At 43.4% G+C, this 14,573-nt stretch overlaps 1 protein-coding gene across 6 annotated transcripts in view; it reads right to left on the reverse strand.

Annotated features, from left to right (window-relative positions):
- Nucleotides 1-6,283: 6,283 nt before the first annotated feature.
- LOC121553513 (bifunctional heparan sulfate N-deacetylase/N-sulfotransferase 2) overlaps nt 6,284-14,573 on the reverse strand; it is a 175,234-nt gene continuing 166,944 nt past the window's right edge. For all 6 annotated transcript variants that reach the window (XM_041866665.2, XM_045211600.1, XM_041866666.2 and 3 more), the window contains 8 exons: nt 9,378-9,506; nt 9,016-9,198; nt 8,740-8,836; nt 8,470-8,593; nt 8,009-8,183; nt 7,495-7,665; nt 7,088-7,300; nt 6,284-6,944 (listed from right to left, as the gene is read on the reverse strand). In XM_041866665.2, the coding sequence (XP_041722599.1) occupies nt 6,819-6,944; nt 7,088-7,300; nt 7,495-7,665; nt 8,009-8,183; nt 8,470-8,593; nt 8,740-8,836; nt 9,016-9,198; nt 9,378-9,506 (1,218 nt within the window). In that variant the 3' untranslated portion in view covers nt 6,284-6,818. The remainder of the gene's footprint in view (nt 6,945-7,087; nt 7,301-7,494; nt 7,666-8,008; nt 8,184-8,469; nt 8,594-8,739; nt 8,837-9,015; nt 9,199-9,377; nt 9,507-14,573) is intronic.

The raw sequence follows: 14,573 nt of genomic DNA on the forward strand, positions 1-14,573 counted from the left end.
AGATCCCAGAATTGTTCCATACTCACAAAAAGCTTAATTCTCTCAAATTTTGAGCACAAATTTGTTTACATGCCTGTTAGTGAGCATTTCTCATTTGCCAAGATAATCCATCCACCTGACAGGTGTGCCATATCAAGAAGCTGATTAAACAGCATGATCATTACACAGGTGCACCTTGTGCTGGGGACAATAAAAGGCCACTAAAATGTGCAGTTTTGTCATATAACACAATGCCACAGTTGTCTCAAGTTTTGAGGGAGTGTGCAATTGGCATGCTGACTGCAGGAATGTCCAACAGAGCTATTGCCAGAGAACTGAATGTTAATTTCTCTACCATAACGTCATTTTAGGGAATTTGGTAGTATGTCCAACCAGCCTCACAACCCGCAGACCACGTGTAACCACACCAGCCCAGGAACTCCACATCCGGCTTCTTCACCCGCGGGATCGTCAGGGGCAGGGGGTGCTGCTGAGGAGTATTTCTGTCTGTAATAAAGCCCTTTTGTGGGGAAAAACGTATTCTGATTGGCTGGGCCTGGCTCCCCAGTGGGTGGGCCTATGCCTGGTCATGTGAAATCCATAGATTAGAGCCTAATGAATTTATTTCAATTGACTGATTTCCTTATATGAACTGTAACCCAGCAAAATCTTCAAAATTGTTGCATTTATATTTTTGTTATATGAGACACACAGAAAACATACACACTCAAAACAATATCCCTTTAAAAACATATCTTTGTGTTGATGGTAAAACATTGGAACACTGTTTTTCACTATGTTATAGCAACTTGTGACTTTGTACCGCCAGAGGCTGTAAACCCCTTCATTTCTGTGCTAAACAGCTCCATAGTACTCACGTTCCATAGAACCTGTGGAAGGCTGGGCACCGAAAAGACAACAACCTACCGATGAGACTCTTGGTCATCAAAAATTATATCAAAACATGTTGAATGAAAAACATTAAAACAAAACCTGTGCTCTGTGTTCATACCATGAGTCACAACTGGCCCCGCCCACCCTACTGCTCATTGTGACATATCTGCCATGCCATGAAACTGTGTTCCCCTTTGCACCATAATGCGATGTTTACAGTACTGAACTGTGTGATGTTTTTTGGCTCTTGCGTAGTTTTTCCTGACTTTGTGCTGTGGGCACTGGCCTCTCTCTCTCCCACTGGGCCTGATGCTTCCATTCATTGTGTCGGTGTTCACACAGCCATGGGAATGTTCATGTGAATGAGTACAACCATGCAGTTTACTTCAACTTAAAAATAATTCAAAGGGAAGAAGAGGAGAGAAATAGTTAGTGAGGGAAGGATAGTAACCTTGGATTATACTGTAGCCTACCTAACTGGCTAGTAGGACAGGAAGAGAGCCTTGATATACTTACAAAAATAAATACTGAAAAAGACATTAACAACTATATATGCAGTTTTACAAGAGAAAGAAATATGCATGTCTACTTTCTGGTAATATTTTTCATTGTCTGTGTTTACTTGATTAAGAAATGGAAATATATATGTTACTTGCATCCTCAAGGTCAATGAAAATGGCTCCGTCTCAAATATTGAAATTAAGTGATATCACGTTTAAAAAAAGCTAAAAAATATATGTAAATTTACTGCATTGTAACCATATACTATATGACTATACTCCGTTTTCATTTGGATGCTGGATTTTTGCATGACCATATAATAAATAAAACCATGACTTAAACTATCAAGTGTTTGTTTGAATGTCAGTAGAACATCATAGCTTTGTTATTATTGAAACAATCAGAAGTATTTAATAAAAATTACATTTCAACATAAGTTGTCCGTTTTTTCATTTTCTTGCAAGCGTGTGCTAGTCCATCCATCCAGGATCGAAATGTATCTTGTATGTGTCAAACCACTACACAATATTAGAGTTGCGTACATTACTTCTTTCATATATTTTTTCTGTCCAGCACCTGACACTTGGGTGCGTATATTTCCTTTTTTCTGCTAGTTCATCTAGCCTGTTTTGACTAATCCCTGGGAGTCTATCAGTGGCGTGGATGCCAAGGGAAGCCAGGCTTCCCCAAAAAATGAATAAATAAATATATATATATATACAGTATATCTTTCGTCTCTGTGTTTCATCATTTTCCTTCAATTCGCAACAGGCTGAATGTATCTCACAAGAGAAAGCGTCCGAGCGAGCGAAACAGCGCCCCTCTGTCTCTACGTGTAGGCCATCTATCTGATGCTGTCTGGTCCAAAAGAGTTTGACATTGTTGCCGCCCGTAGCCTAGGACAACAAAAAATAAAAGCATGTACTGTATGACAGAGTGATAGACCATTTCGTCAATATGAAAAAGAGGATGGCATTGGGTGAGTAAACATGTTTTTCTACTTGCACGAACGCGCGCGCACACGCACGCACACAGAAATCAGAACCACGGACAGCCACATCTTTACGTTGATTGGACTAATTTGGTTTTGGTATCTTTTAGTTGTCACTGTATTAGACAAAGCAGAGGTGATTTGCTAAATGGCATATTCATTTGATGATGTTGAAATGTTGAAGTTGAAATGGTGCTGGAATAGTAGAGGCAGCTCCTGTTTTCTTTGTGACTTGAGGTAACTCCGTGGTTCTAAATCAATAGTTGTTTAGTGGTCTGAAAATTTCGGAAACATTAACTGGCTTGACCATGCTGTAGGTCAGGGTTCTTCAATTCCGGTCCTGGAGGGCCGAAACACTTCTGTTTTTTATTTCTACCTGGTAGTTAATTGCACTCACCTGGTGTCCCAGGTCTGAATTAGCCCCTGATTAGAAGGAGAGGATGAAAAACAGAGGTGTTTCGGCCCTCCAAAGGACCGGAATTGAAGAACCCTGCTGTAGGTCATGCAACTGTCTTACTGTACATGCAATATGCTTTGTGGACTTCACTGGACAGAGGTTGCTATCCGGTTTTGTGATAAAACAAAGGTGTGGTTAAATGTACTCTGCCAATGTGTCTTCTTATTGTCTCGGCTTTTAGATCATGGTCACAAGGCATATGAATTAACAGGTTATAGACCAAACAACGCAATTATCACAACACATAGGTTGTAATAAGGCTTTTTTTGGGGGGGGGGGATTTTACCCATGCACCGCTACTGGAGTCTATCCAGCTAAGGGACTTCGGAAATTGAGGTCAAGTCCCTTGTTAACACTGGACCGTGAATAATGAACATGATCTGCCCATTTAACAGGTTTCAAACTGATTCATCATGCGAGATAGTTATGTGATAATGCCTGAGAAGCCGGTGTTTGGAGGATATATTGGCATGAGTGTTGTCCAAACACCGGCTTCGAGGGCATTATCACTTTTATACAACGGGTTACCAACATATTCAAATAATGATTGACATATTTTCATTAAAAACGTTATTTTGATTAATTTAGTCATACTATTTCATCCTTCCACAAGATATAGCCCTGACACAAATCTAGGGTTGCTACCCAAGCCGGCTGGTCGTTCGTTCTATTGGTTCGGTTGCCAGAGACGCGACCCAGTCTTTCGTTCTAAACGTTTTATTGCCATACCGGTTGGCAATGTTCTTATTCCTTGCTTGCTAGCCAACTACGGCTAATTTACGGTCACGTAAAACAGTGCAGCCAGAATAACAGCAAATAGCTGCATTTGTGTTTGTTTAAGCTGTTTTCTAGTGACATTTATTTGGATACATCCATAACAATGAGCTAATGAGGCGCGATTAAGCCTGGCATAGAAAATGTGCTCACTCGTCAGGACACGGTTGTTCAGAAGAGTTAGCCAACAACACAGCTAACACAATCACTTCAAACTGAAGCTGGAAAGACTGCAAACTAGCTGCATTTCGTTTCGTTGTACATTTTTTCAATTGAAATGTATTTGTATATATCCATAAAAATGACGCCAGCTGATCCATGATTTCGACTGGCTGAGAAACGCTGCCTGCCTGTCTGTCTTTTCCCGACATGTTCATTACTATGGGACAGCTGGAGCTTGAATTTGAATGTTGAAACAATGTTGCAAATGTCGGAGAGACAGACAGCAAGGTTTATACAAATCTCCGCTGTTGAAAACTAAATGTTAGTCTAAAAGAAATGTGAGATAATGTCTAGATGCTTTTTATAGTGGAGATGAAGTTTATAAAGTGCCTGGCTAGGCTGATGAGACAGTGGATTGCGCAGTCAGATGGAACAGCCTAAATAGGCTAACGTCATAGATTTAGCTGGTAATTTATGGAATAGACACCGGCTGGAATGTGGTTTTAACCAACTCAGCACTCAGGTTTAGACCCACCCAATGGAACATTTAGGGTGCGTAAATTCACTCTGGCTATCTACTCCGATTTCAGAGCACTCTCGTCTGAGTGTGCCAGAGTGCAGAATAACTGATTAATTTATGAACTCTCAACACCAGTTGAATATGGCTGGTGTCAGTAAACGTCGGCAAAAAAAGCGTAATTAAGGGTGCCTTTGTAAATCCAATTTGGAGTGCCAGAGTGCGCTCAGAATGCCCTCTGGGCGTTTGTAAATTCAGAGCTTTGTCAGATTGTCCGTTAGTATATTCAGAGCGTTTCGCTCTCGGAGCGTTCAGAGAGAACACTGGACGCTCTGGCCGAGGAGCAGGGTTGATCCGAGCGTTCTGGCCTCAACGGCAGTCAAGCACCCAAGCTAACGTTGGCTAGCTTGCTAGCTACTTCCAGACACAAATGAGAGAACACCTCACTCTGACCATTTTACTCGCCCTAGCAGAGCTGGTTAGACTGTTATCCAGAGCGTTGGTGACTGCAACTGCTGCTGGCAACAATTGAATTAAGCTTTTATGCCGACGTTTACTGACAATGGCCATATTCAATGGGTGTTGAGCGTTCGTAAATTCGTCAGTTATTATGCGCTCTGAAATCGGAGTAGATAGCCAGAGTGAATTTACGAACGCACCCTAAATTGTTGCCAGCAGCACAGTTAGTCACCAACGCTCCGGATAACATGAAAACTGCCTAACCAGCTCTGCTAGGGCGAGTAAAATGGTCAATGAGGTGTTCTCTCATTTTTGTCTGGAAGTAGCTAGCAAGTTAGCTTGGGTGCCGTTGTGAGGTCAGAACACTCGGATTAACCCTACTCCTCCGCTAGAGCGTCCAGTAGCGCTCTGAATTTACGAACGGACAATCTGACAACGCTCTGAATTTACAAACGCCCAGAGCGCACTCTGGCACTCCAGATTGAATTTACGAGCACACCCTAAATCGCGTCCATAGATACATAACAAAAAGACTGAACGACTGGGTCACGCCTCTCGCAACCGAACATATAGAACGAACGACCAGCCGGCTTGGGTAGCAACCCTAGATTTGTGTTGGGACTATATCTTGTGGAAGGATGAAATAGTATGAATAAATTCCTCAAAATAACGTTTTTAATTAAAATGTCAATCATTATTTGAATATGTTGGTAACCCCTTGTATAAAATTGATAATGCCCTCGAAGCCAGTGTTTGGAGGATATATTGGCAGGGTTTGCCGGCCATCGACGAACAACACCCTTGCCAATATCCTCCAAACACCGCTTCTCGGGCATTGTCACTTAAATGATAGACCCAGTGGAATAATCCATTGAAAATATGCCTTCCGAAGAGTATAATTACTATACTGCAGACTATAATATGTACCTCTACTCTCCTGTCCGTCAAATACTGTAGGCACAGCCGTTTCCATGCCAGACTTCTGTTGGCAGCATCAGAGGGGTACATGACAGTGGCTCCTGCATTGACAGACATGCAGAAGCTGTAAAAAAAATAAAAAGACAAAAACAATCCATTCCAACCTCTCTGAGTTTATTAGAGATGATACAGCGTTGGTCTTTGTTTTGTAGTTTTTACAAAATAAACAGAAAACAAAACAAGACAGCAGCTCCTATTAAGACGGACAGTCACAGGCAGAGACATATACCCTCTCTTTTTCTCTCTCTCTAGCTCATCCTCCTCTCTCTACACAGCTCTAAACTGGCTGGGTACCTATGTGAGAGATGGGGAAAGTGCATGTTAAAGTGTGTGGTTTCTCTGTAGACTTGTGGGGCCTATAGTAGACAGCTTGTTTATCAGAATGTACTCCAATGGCCTCAGCTCTGGGGTAGTGGAATGCACAGAGAGTCTGGAGGAGATGTGGCCTGTGATTAATACACTACATCCATCCTACGGCACAAGCCTCTGTCCAGAGCACTACAGTACGCTGTCTGGTTTAGTCAATGTCTATTCTGTCACATTTCCCCCCCACACCCACCCACCCACCCACCCAAAATATACAACAGATTTAAAATGTACAATGTTTTACAATCATTCTTCTGAAGAAATGAGAAGTGTGTGTGTGAGCTTGTGACCACACGTATGTTGCCGGGCTCATTCATGCGCTACAGGGCCACAGGATATCCTGTGAGGTCAGTTCTTGTTAAAGAGTGGGGTGACATGACATTAGACCCCCCTCTCAGTCTACCAGACCCTGGCGTCAGTCAGTCTAACCGGTTGCAGGCTTAGACAAGTCCTCTACTTTCTGGATGAAGACAATGTGTGCGACTGCAAGGTGAAAGAGCGAGGGTTGTTTCAGCAGTCCAACTCATGAACTCCCTTATTAGAGGCCATTATTCCACCCATGAGGTTTGGTTGCTACAGTGGCGCTTCGGAGTCCATTGTCCTGATAGGGGGCTGTCCCCCCGCCTTCTCACCTCGTTCACCCTCTGTAGTGACTGGTGTTGGTGTGGGTGAACAGGGCCCTCTTCCCCCCGGGCCAGGCCGGGTGGGGCAGTGCTCCATTCCAGACTGTGGTTCCAGTCTCAGCTCCAGCTGGAGCTCTGCAGCTCCTCTCTCAGCCAGACGGGCAGGGGCTGGCCCAGCCGGTTCAGCAGCCTCAGCAGCTCCATGTTGTGCTCCCGGTAATGCGCCGTCAGGAAGGCACGCGACTGTAATACACGCAGCAGAGAACAGTCAGGTAAGGACTGTATGAGGCACTTGTTTAGACATATCTACATGACAGAAGTTAAACAAAATGCATCATGGCAAGCTGGCAACAGGGGATAATGTTGCGTGTGTGATGTCACTGTACCTCAGGGGTCATGTCAGGGTATTTCCTGCCTTTACTCTTGCCCAGACACTTGGGTCGTCCACCTTCCACCCTCTGGCACCAGAACCCTTTACTTTCATCGTACGTCAGAGCCTGGGTGTAGTTGAAGATGGGTGTGACCCCCAGGAACCTCTGGATGCCCTCCATAACCAGGGCAGGGTTGGATCGCAGCTGGGACCCGTCCACTATGTGCACCTGGAAACAGGAATCACACCTCTCACATTCGGGCCTTCACACAGGTGGTACTGCCATGATCAAGCATGGAAAATACTGTGAAGCCATATTTCAGATTTTGAATTGGTGACTGGGGGTGTCTCCTGTAGTTTTCAGTATCTAGCTGTGCTCGTATAGTATGTGTATGTGTATGTGTATTTCCAGTAAAGTGTTACCTGGCTGGGCTGGTAGTGGTGTAGCCAGCGCTCCAGGTGTGTGGCGTAGGCCCCAGGTTTAAGGCAGCGTCTCTGCAGAATGAGCAGCTCTCGGGGGGAGGCAGGCCCCGCTGTCACCACCTCCTGGAATGTGTGGTTGATGGCCATTGGGTCCTGATGAGCCCGCTGGTGCTGCAGGGTCACACACAGGGGAAAGGTCAAAGGTCAGCCACCATGAGTCAAAGGTTATCAGAGGTCAGGCTTCAGAGGGATCAAGTAACAAGATAACATTGACCTACCTTGCTTGTTAAAGTAACATAGTAACTACAAGCAAATAAACCTCACAGGTGAAGCTAAAATAAAAACAGATGACTCTACATCCAGCAGTATCTTCAGCATGTGTGGTCACTTAATGGTCAAAATGGTCTGGGAACAGTTTATATTTCATGACCCTAATGGTTCATATTATGGCTGAGGTAGTTAGAGCTGATCCTGAACATTGGTAAATCTGATCAGTGTAGTGCGATAGACCCACCTGGTACCAGGAGTAGGCGCGGTCCGCTGGGTTGATGAGCACAGCCAGGATCTTGGCCCTGGATAGCAGGGCCGCCGCTCTCTTAGGGGCCACCTCCGTGTCAAAGTAATTGGCACTTTTCTCAAATATGAAGTCTGTGCTGACATTCGATGGGAAGGGGTAGAAGTCCATGTACCTGAAGAGAGGAGGGGGGAGAGCAGTTTGGTTTACCGAGGGCCAGTGGAGAGCTTATGACATAAAATGTCCCAATAACTTTGAATGGCTTCCTGCGCCATGTCCCTTTCCACCTAGGACCAAATAGACCATACTGTTATATGTTCTCACTGATATGAGAGAACTAGATAAGAGAGCAATATGGAGGAAGACTAAACTACAAGTAAGCATGACGGAACTACACAGAGGCAATGTTGAGGTGAGGCTTCATTAGAGTGTTTAAAGAATGGGCAGTAATGTTGTCTTACCAGTCAATGCCGTTGTCGTAGTTGGGTCCGCTAAAGAACTGGATCTCCTCAAAGGTGACAGGACTGGGGAAGCTACTGGTGATGGCAGGGTGGAGGCTCAGGAACGAGTGCAGGGCTGTGGTGCCTGAAATAACACATATGAATACACTTTTGGTTAGACTGAAACTCACCACCACAAATGCCATCATGCTACACATTCTGGCCAAGAGAGAGTGTGCGAAGAGCGAGAGAGGTTATGTCGGAGGAGAATGGCCGGCCACAGGGTCTCACCTGTTTTCTGTGGGCCTATGACCAAGAACCTGGGTAGTCTATCACAGGTCTTTTCCTTCGACCAGATGTCTTTATGCCTCTTGTCTTGACATGGGTTCTGAGGACAGATAGAGGGGATCGATTAGGGTCTCCAATATATATAGCTCATCAGTAAGTAATTTCATTGCAAACTCAAATAAAATGATAGGCCAAACTTAAACTAAAATAGGAAACAGTAACTAACAACCAATGCATTACCATGTCTATAATAATAATTGATAATTGCAGTTCCCTAACCTGCCAGAGGGGGTCTCTCTCCTCAGGGAAGGTCTGGAAGTATTTGTCAGCCAGCTGCGTTGGGGGCAGGGTCTGCAGCCGCAGGTTGGTCCAACACTGAACAAACTTCACCAGGGACTCAAAGGTGTACAGGCCCAGCCGGTCATTCCCATAGTTAGACAGGTGGGTCATGAAGATGCTGATCTGTGGGGGGGGGTTAGAGGACCATCCAACAGGTGAGTAGGAAAGTGAGACTTTTCACTGTCTGTTCGTTACAATTCAATTTTCCAAGTTAAGATTCTTCCAGATAGAGCAGCGGCCTGAAATAGGTAGCAGCTCCAGTAATGACAGGGAGAGTATCTCCAGAGCAAACTAGAACTCACAGGGTTGAGGAGGACAGTGAGGAACAGCTCCCCTCCCCTGATGCTCTTGTCCAGCTCTTTGGATCCACCTGGGTACTCGTTATAGAAGATAGTGTGAGTGAAGAGGCCACATGTCTGTCTGGGTAACACCTGCAGAGACAGAGGGAAACTGTCAAAAAGAAATCAAAATAACCAACTTGCCTTCTCTCCACTTTAATAATGAATAGGGCCTTTGCACCTTTGTATAAACTCTAAGCCCTTGAGTGCGCTCAGTAAGCACTGAGAGGCAAATCCTCTTCTGCTTAAATCATATTTTCACTTTCATCATTGATGTCAATGGGAGATGAAGTGAAAATTCGACTTAAATTGAAGTTTAAAGTAACTGCCAGTGAAAATCTCACTTTTAAAAGTTCATACTCAGTCAACTTATACCTAAATAATGTTGTTGACGTCTATAGCCTACACCTTCACAATAAATCCATTATTTATTTTAGACAGGTCTAAAGAAGCATGATATTAAGAAAATGTAGTCTATTTCAGAAGAACAGAATAGTATACTCTGAGTTGTCCTTATGTTAGGTCCTTATCTGGCTATACCAAATGGCTGTTGGCTACACTAGTTCATTTAGCAGACAAGATTTGCTTAGAATTCCGTGGCATTATTTTATAGAATGAAGAATACAACTGAACAAAGCTGAATAAAATAGAAAGGATATTTTCTCCAAACGATTTGAGGGAGTGCGCACATGCGGCTATTCTGTGTTGATCGGTTAACAAAGAAATAGGTATGCCTATATTCTTAATTTAGAGTTATTCATGTACAGTGGGGAAAAAAAGTATTTAGTCAGCCACCAATTGTGCAAGTTCTCCCACTTAAAAAGATGAGAGGCCTGTAATTTTCATCATAGGTACACGTCAACTATGACAGACAAATTGAGAAAAAAAAATCCAGAAAATCACATTGTAGGATTTTTAATGAATTTATTTGCAAATTATGGTGGAAAATAAGTATTTGGTCACCTACAAACAAGCAAGATTTCTGGCTCTCACAGACCTGTAACTTCTTCTTTAAGAGGCTCCTCTGTCCTCCACTCGTTACCTGTATTAATGGCACCTGTTTGAACTTGTTATCAGTATAAAAGACACCTGTCCACAACCTCAAACAGTCACACTACAAACTCCACTATGGCCAAGACCAAAGAGCTGTCAAAGGACACACGAAACAAAATTTTAGACCTGCACCAGGCTGGGAAGACTGAATCGGCAATAGGTAAGCAGCTTGGTTTGAAGAAATCAACTGTGGGAGCAATTATTAGGAAATGGAAGACATACAAGACCACTGATAATCTCCCTCAATCTGGGGCTCCACGCAAGATCTCACCCCGTGGGGTCAAAATGATCACAAGAACGGTGAGCAAAAATCCCAGAACCACACGGGGGGACCTAGTGAATGACCTGTAGAGAGCTGGGACCAAAGTAACAAAGCCTACCATCAGTAACACACTACGCCGCCAGGGACTCAAATCCTGCAGTGCCAGACGTGTCCCCCTGCTTAAGCCAGTACATGTCCAGGCCCGTCTGAAGTTTGCTAGAGTGCATTTGGATGATCCAGAAGAGGATTGGGGAGAATGTCATATGGTCAGATGAAACCAAAATATAACTTTTTTGGTAAAAACTCAACTCGTCGTGTTTGGAGGACAAAGAATGCTGAGTTGCATCCAAAGAACACCATACCTACTGTGAAGCATGGGGGTGGAAACATCATGCTTTGGGGCTGTTTTTCTGCAAAGGGACCAGGACGACTGATCCGTGTAAAGGAAAGAATGAATGGGGCCATGTATCGTGAGATTTTGAGTGAAAACCTCCTTCCATCAGCAAGGGCATTGAAGATGAAACGTGGCTGGGTCTTTCAGCATGACAATGATCCCAAACACACCGCCCGGGCAACGAAGGAGTGGCTTCGTAAGAAGCATTTCAAGGTCCTGGAGTGGCCTAGCCAGTCTCCAGATCTCAACCCCATAGAAAATCTTTGGAGGGAGTTGAAAGTCTGTGTTGCCCAGCGACAGCCCCAAAACATCACTGCTCTAGAGGAGATCTGCATGGAGGAATGGGCCAAAATACCAGCAACTGTGTGTGAAAACCTTGTGAAGACTTACAGAAAACGTTTGACCTGTGTCATTGCCAACAAAGGGTATTTAACAAAGTATTGAGAAACTTTTGTTATTGACAAAATACTTATTTTCCACCATAATTTGCAAATAAATTCATTAAAAATCATACAATGTGATTTTCTGGAATTTCTTTTCTCATTTTGTCTGTCATAGTTGACGTGTACCTATGATGAAAATTACAGGCCTCTCATCTTTTTAAGTGGGAGAACTTGCACAATTGGTGGCTGACTAAATACTTTTTTTCCCCACTGTAACTTTAGTTGTTCTACAAACGTTGGGCTACAGTGGGGAAAAAAAGTATTTAGTCAGCCACCAATTGTGCAAGTTCTCCCACTTAAAAAGATGAGAGAGGCCTGTAATTTTCATCATAGGTACACGTCAACTATGACAAACAAATTGAGAAAAAAAAATCCAGAAAATCACATTGTAGGATTTTTTAATGAATTTATTTGCAAATTATGGTGGAAAATAAGTATTTGGTCACCTACAAACAAGCAAGATTTCTGGCTCTCACAGACCTGTAACTTCTTCTTTAAGAGGCTCCTCTGTCCTCCACTCGTTACCTGTATTAATGGCACCTGTTTGAACTTGTTATCAGTATAAAAGACACCTGTTCACAACCTCAAACAGTCACACTCCAAACTCCACTATGGCCAAGACCAAAGAGCTGTCAAAGGACACCAGAAACAAAATTGTAGACCTGCACCAGGCTGGGAAGACTGAATCTGCAATAGGTAAGCAGCTTGGTTTGAAGAAATCAACTGTGGGAGCAATTATTAGGAAATGGAAGACATACAAGACCACTGATAATCTCCCTCGATCTGGAGCTCCACGAAGATCTCACCCCGTGGGGTCAAAATGATCACAAGAACGGTGAGCAAAAATCCCAGAACCACACGGGGGGACCTAGTGAATGACCTGCAGAGAGCTGGGACCAAAGTAACAAAGCCTACCATCAGTAACACACTACGCCGCCAGGGACTCAAATCCTGCAGTGCCAGACTTGTCCCCCTGCTTAAGCCAGTACATGTCCAGGCCCGTCTGAAGTTTGCTAGAGTGCATTTGGATGATCCAGAAGAGGATTGGGAGAATGTCATATGGTCAGATGAAACCAAAATATAACTTTTTGGTAAAAACTCAACTCGTCGTGTTTGGAGGACAAAGAATGCTGAGTTGCATCCAAAGAACACCATACCTACTGTGAAGCATGGGGGTGGAAACATCATGCTTTGGGGCTGTTTTTCTGCAAAGGGACTAGGACGACTGATCCGTGTAAAGGAAAGAATGAATGGGGCCATGTATCGTGAGATTTTGAGTGAAAACCTCCTTCCATCAGCAAGGGTATTGAAGATGAAACGTGTCTGGGTCTTTCAGCATGACAATGATCCCAAACACACCGCCCGGGCAATGAAGGAGTGGCTTCGTAAGAAGCATTTCAAGGTCCTGGAGTGGCCTAGCCAGTCTCCAGATCTCAACCCCATAGAACATCTTTGGAGGGAGTTGAAAGTCCGTGTTGCCCAGCGACAGCCCCAAAACATCACTGCTCTAGAGGAGATCTGCATGGAGGAATGGGCCAAAATACCAGCAACAGTGTGTGAAAACCTTGTGAAGACTTACAGAAAATGTTTAACCTGTGTCATTGCCAACAAAGGGTATATAACATAGTATTGAGAAACTTTTGTTATTGACCAAATACTTATTTTCCACCATAATTTGCAAATAAATTCATTAAAAATCCTACAATGTGATTTTCTGGATTTTTTTCCTAATTTTGTCTGTCATAGTTTGACGTGTACCTATGATGAAAATTACAGGTCTCTCTCATCTTTTTAAGTGGGAGAACTTGCACAATTGGTGGCTGACTAAATACTTTTTTTCCCCACTGTATATGTTTTGATTTTTAATATATTGTAAGGCTGCATGATGCGACTCTAATGATGATTTGAAAAAAGTTGGTTGAAAGGCATGAGCTCTGCTTTGTTTTTTGCGCAGGCTGTACACACTACATCAGTCACTCATTCACAATTTGACAAGCACTTGATAATAATAAATAAATAATATGCCATTTAGCAGACGCTTTTATCCAAAGCGACTTACAGTCATGCATGCATACATTTTTGTGTATGGGTGGTCCCGGGGCTCGAACCCACTACCTTGGCGTTTCAAGCGCCGTGCTCTACCAGTTGAGCTAGCCTAGAATTTCACAGCGGCATCCCCTTTGTGTGGTCGTAATGCACCCAAAGAAAATCCATGCCTTTTGCGGCCAGTGGCCGTTGTGCCCTTCTGCCTGAGTGCTACACACTCCATCACGTGATCGGGTCTTTCTCACAGGCTACAAGTGAAGACAGACACATCGGGGACGCAACTGCACGCATCCTTATCCAATTGCGAGGTGCATATTGAAGACATTTCGTCAGCCAACAAGATGAGTATGCCTAACGAACAGCAAAAGCACTAGCCTATGTCAATCTACTATCCCCCATAGTACAAAAGTTGACCTATTCTATTCTGTGCGAGAAATAAATATTCCAAACATGGTCTGGGACAGTTGTGGGATGCGATAGATCCCAAATTAATATAACCACTAGCATCACAAAACATTTTTTACGCAATGTGGCTGACGCAACAGATCAGAACGTTTAGCTTAAGATGTTGATAAACTATTAGGCTATTTCTTCACATTATAAGCGCAGAAATGCGCACATGGTAGTAGGCTATAAGCGCAAAAGTTCCATTAGCGGAAAACACCATTATCAAAAGTGACCGCAAATGCAATTTTATTATAAAAAGGTGCATTTCTATGGTGAAAATTATCTTCCCCAAACTTTTTTATATTTTTATTTCACCTTTATTTAACCGGGTAAGCCAGTTGAGAACAAGTTCTCAATTACAACTGCGACCTGGCCAAGATAAAGCAAAGCAGTGTGATAAAAACAACAGAGTTACATATGGGGTAAAACAAAACATAGTCAAAAATACAACAGAAAATGTATATACAGTGTGTGCAAATGTAGCAAGTTATGGAGGTAAGGCAATAAATAGGCCA

The sequence above is a fragment of the Coregonus clupeaformis genome, chromosome 37 (genome assembly GCF_020615455.1).
Source record: "Coregonus clupeaformis isolate EN_2021a chromosome 37, ASM2061545v1, whole genome shotgun sequence".
Classification (NCBI taxonomy): domain Eukaryota; kingdom Metazoa; phylum Chordata; class Actinopteri; order Salmoniformes; family Salmonidae; genus Coregonus; species Coregonus clupeaformis.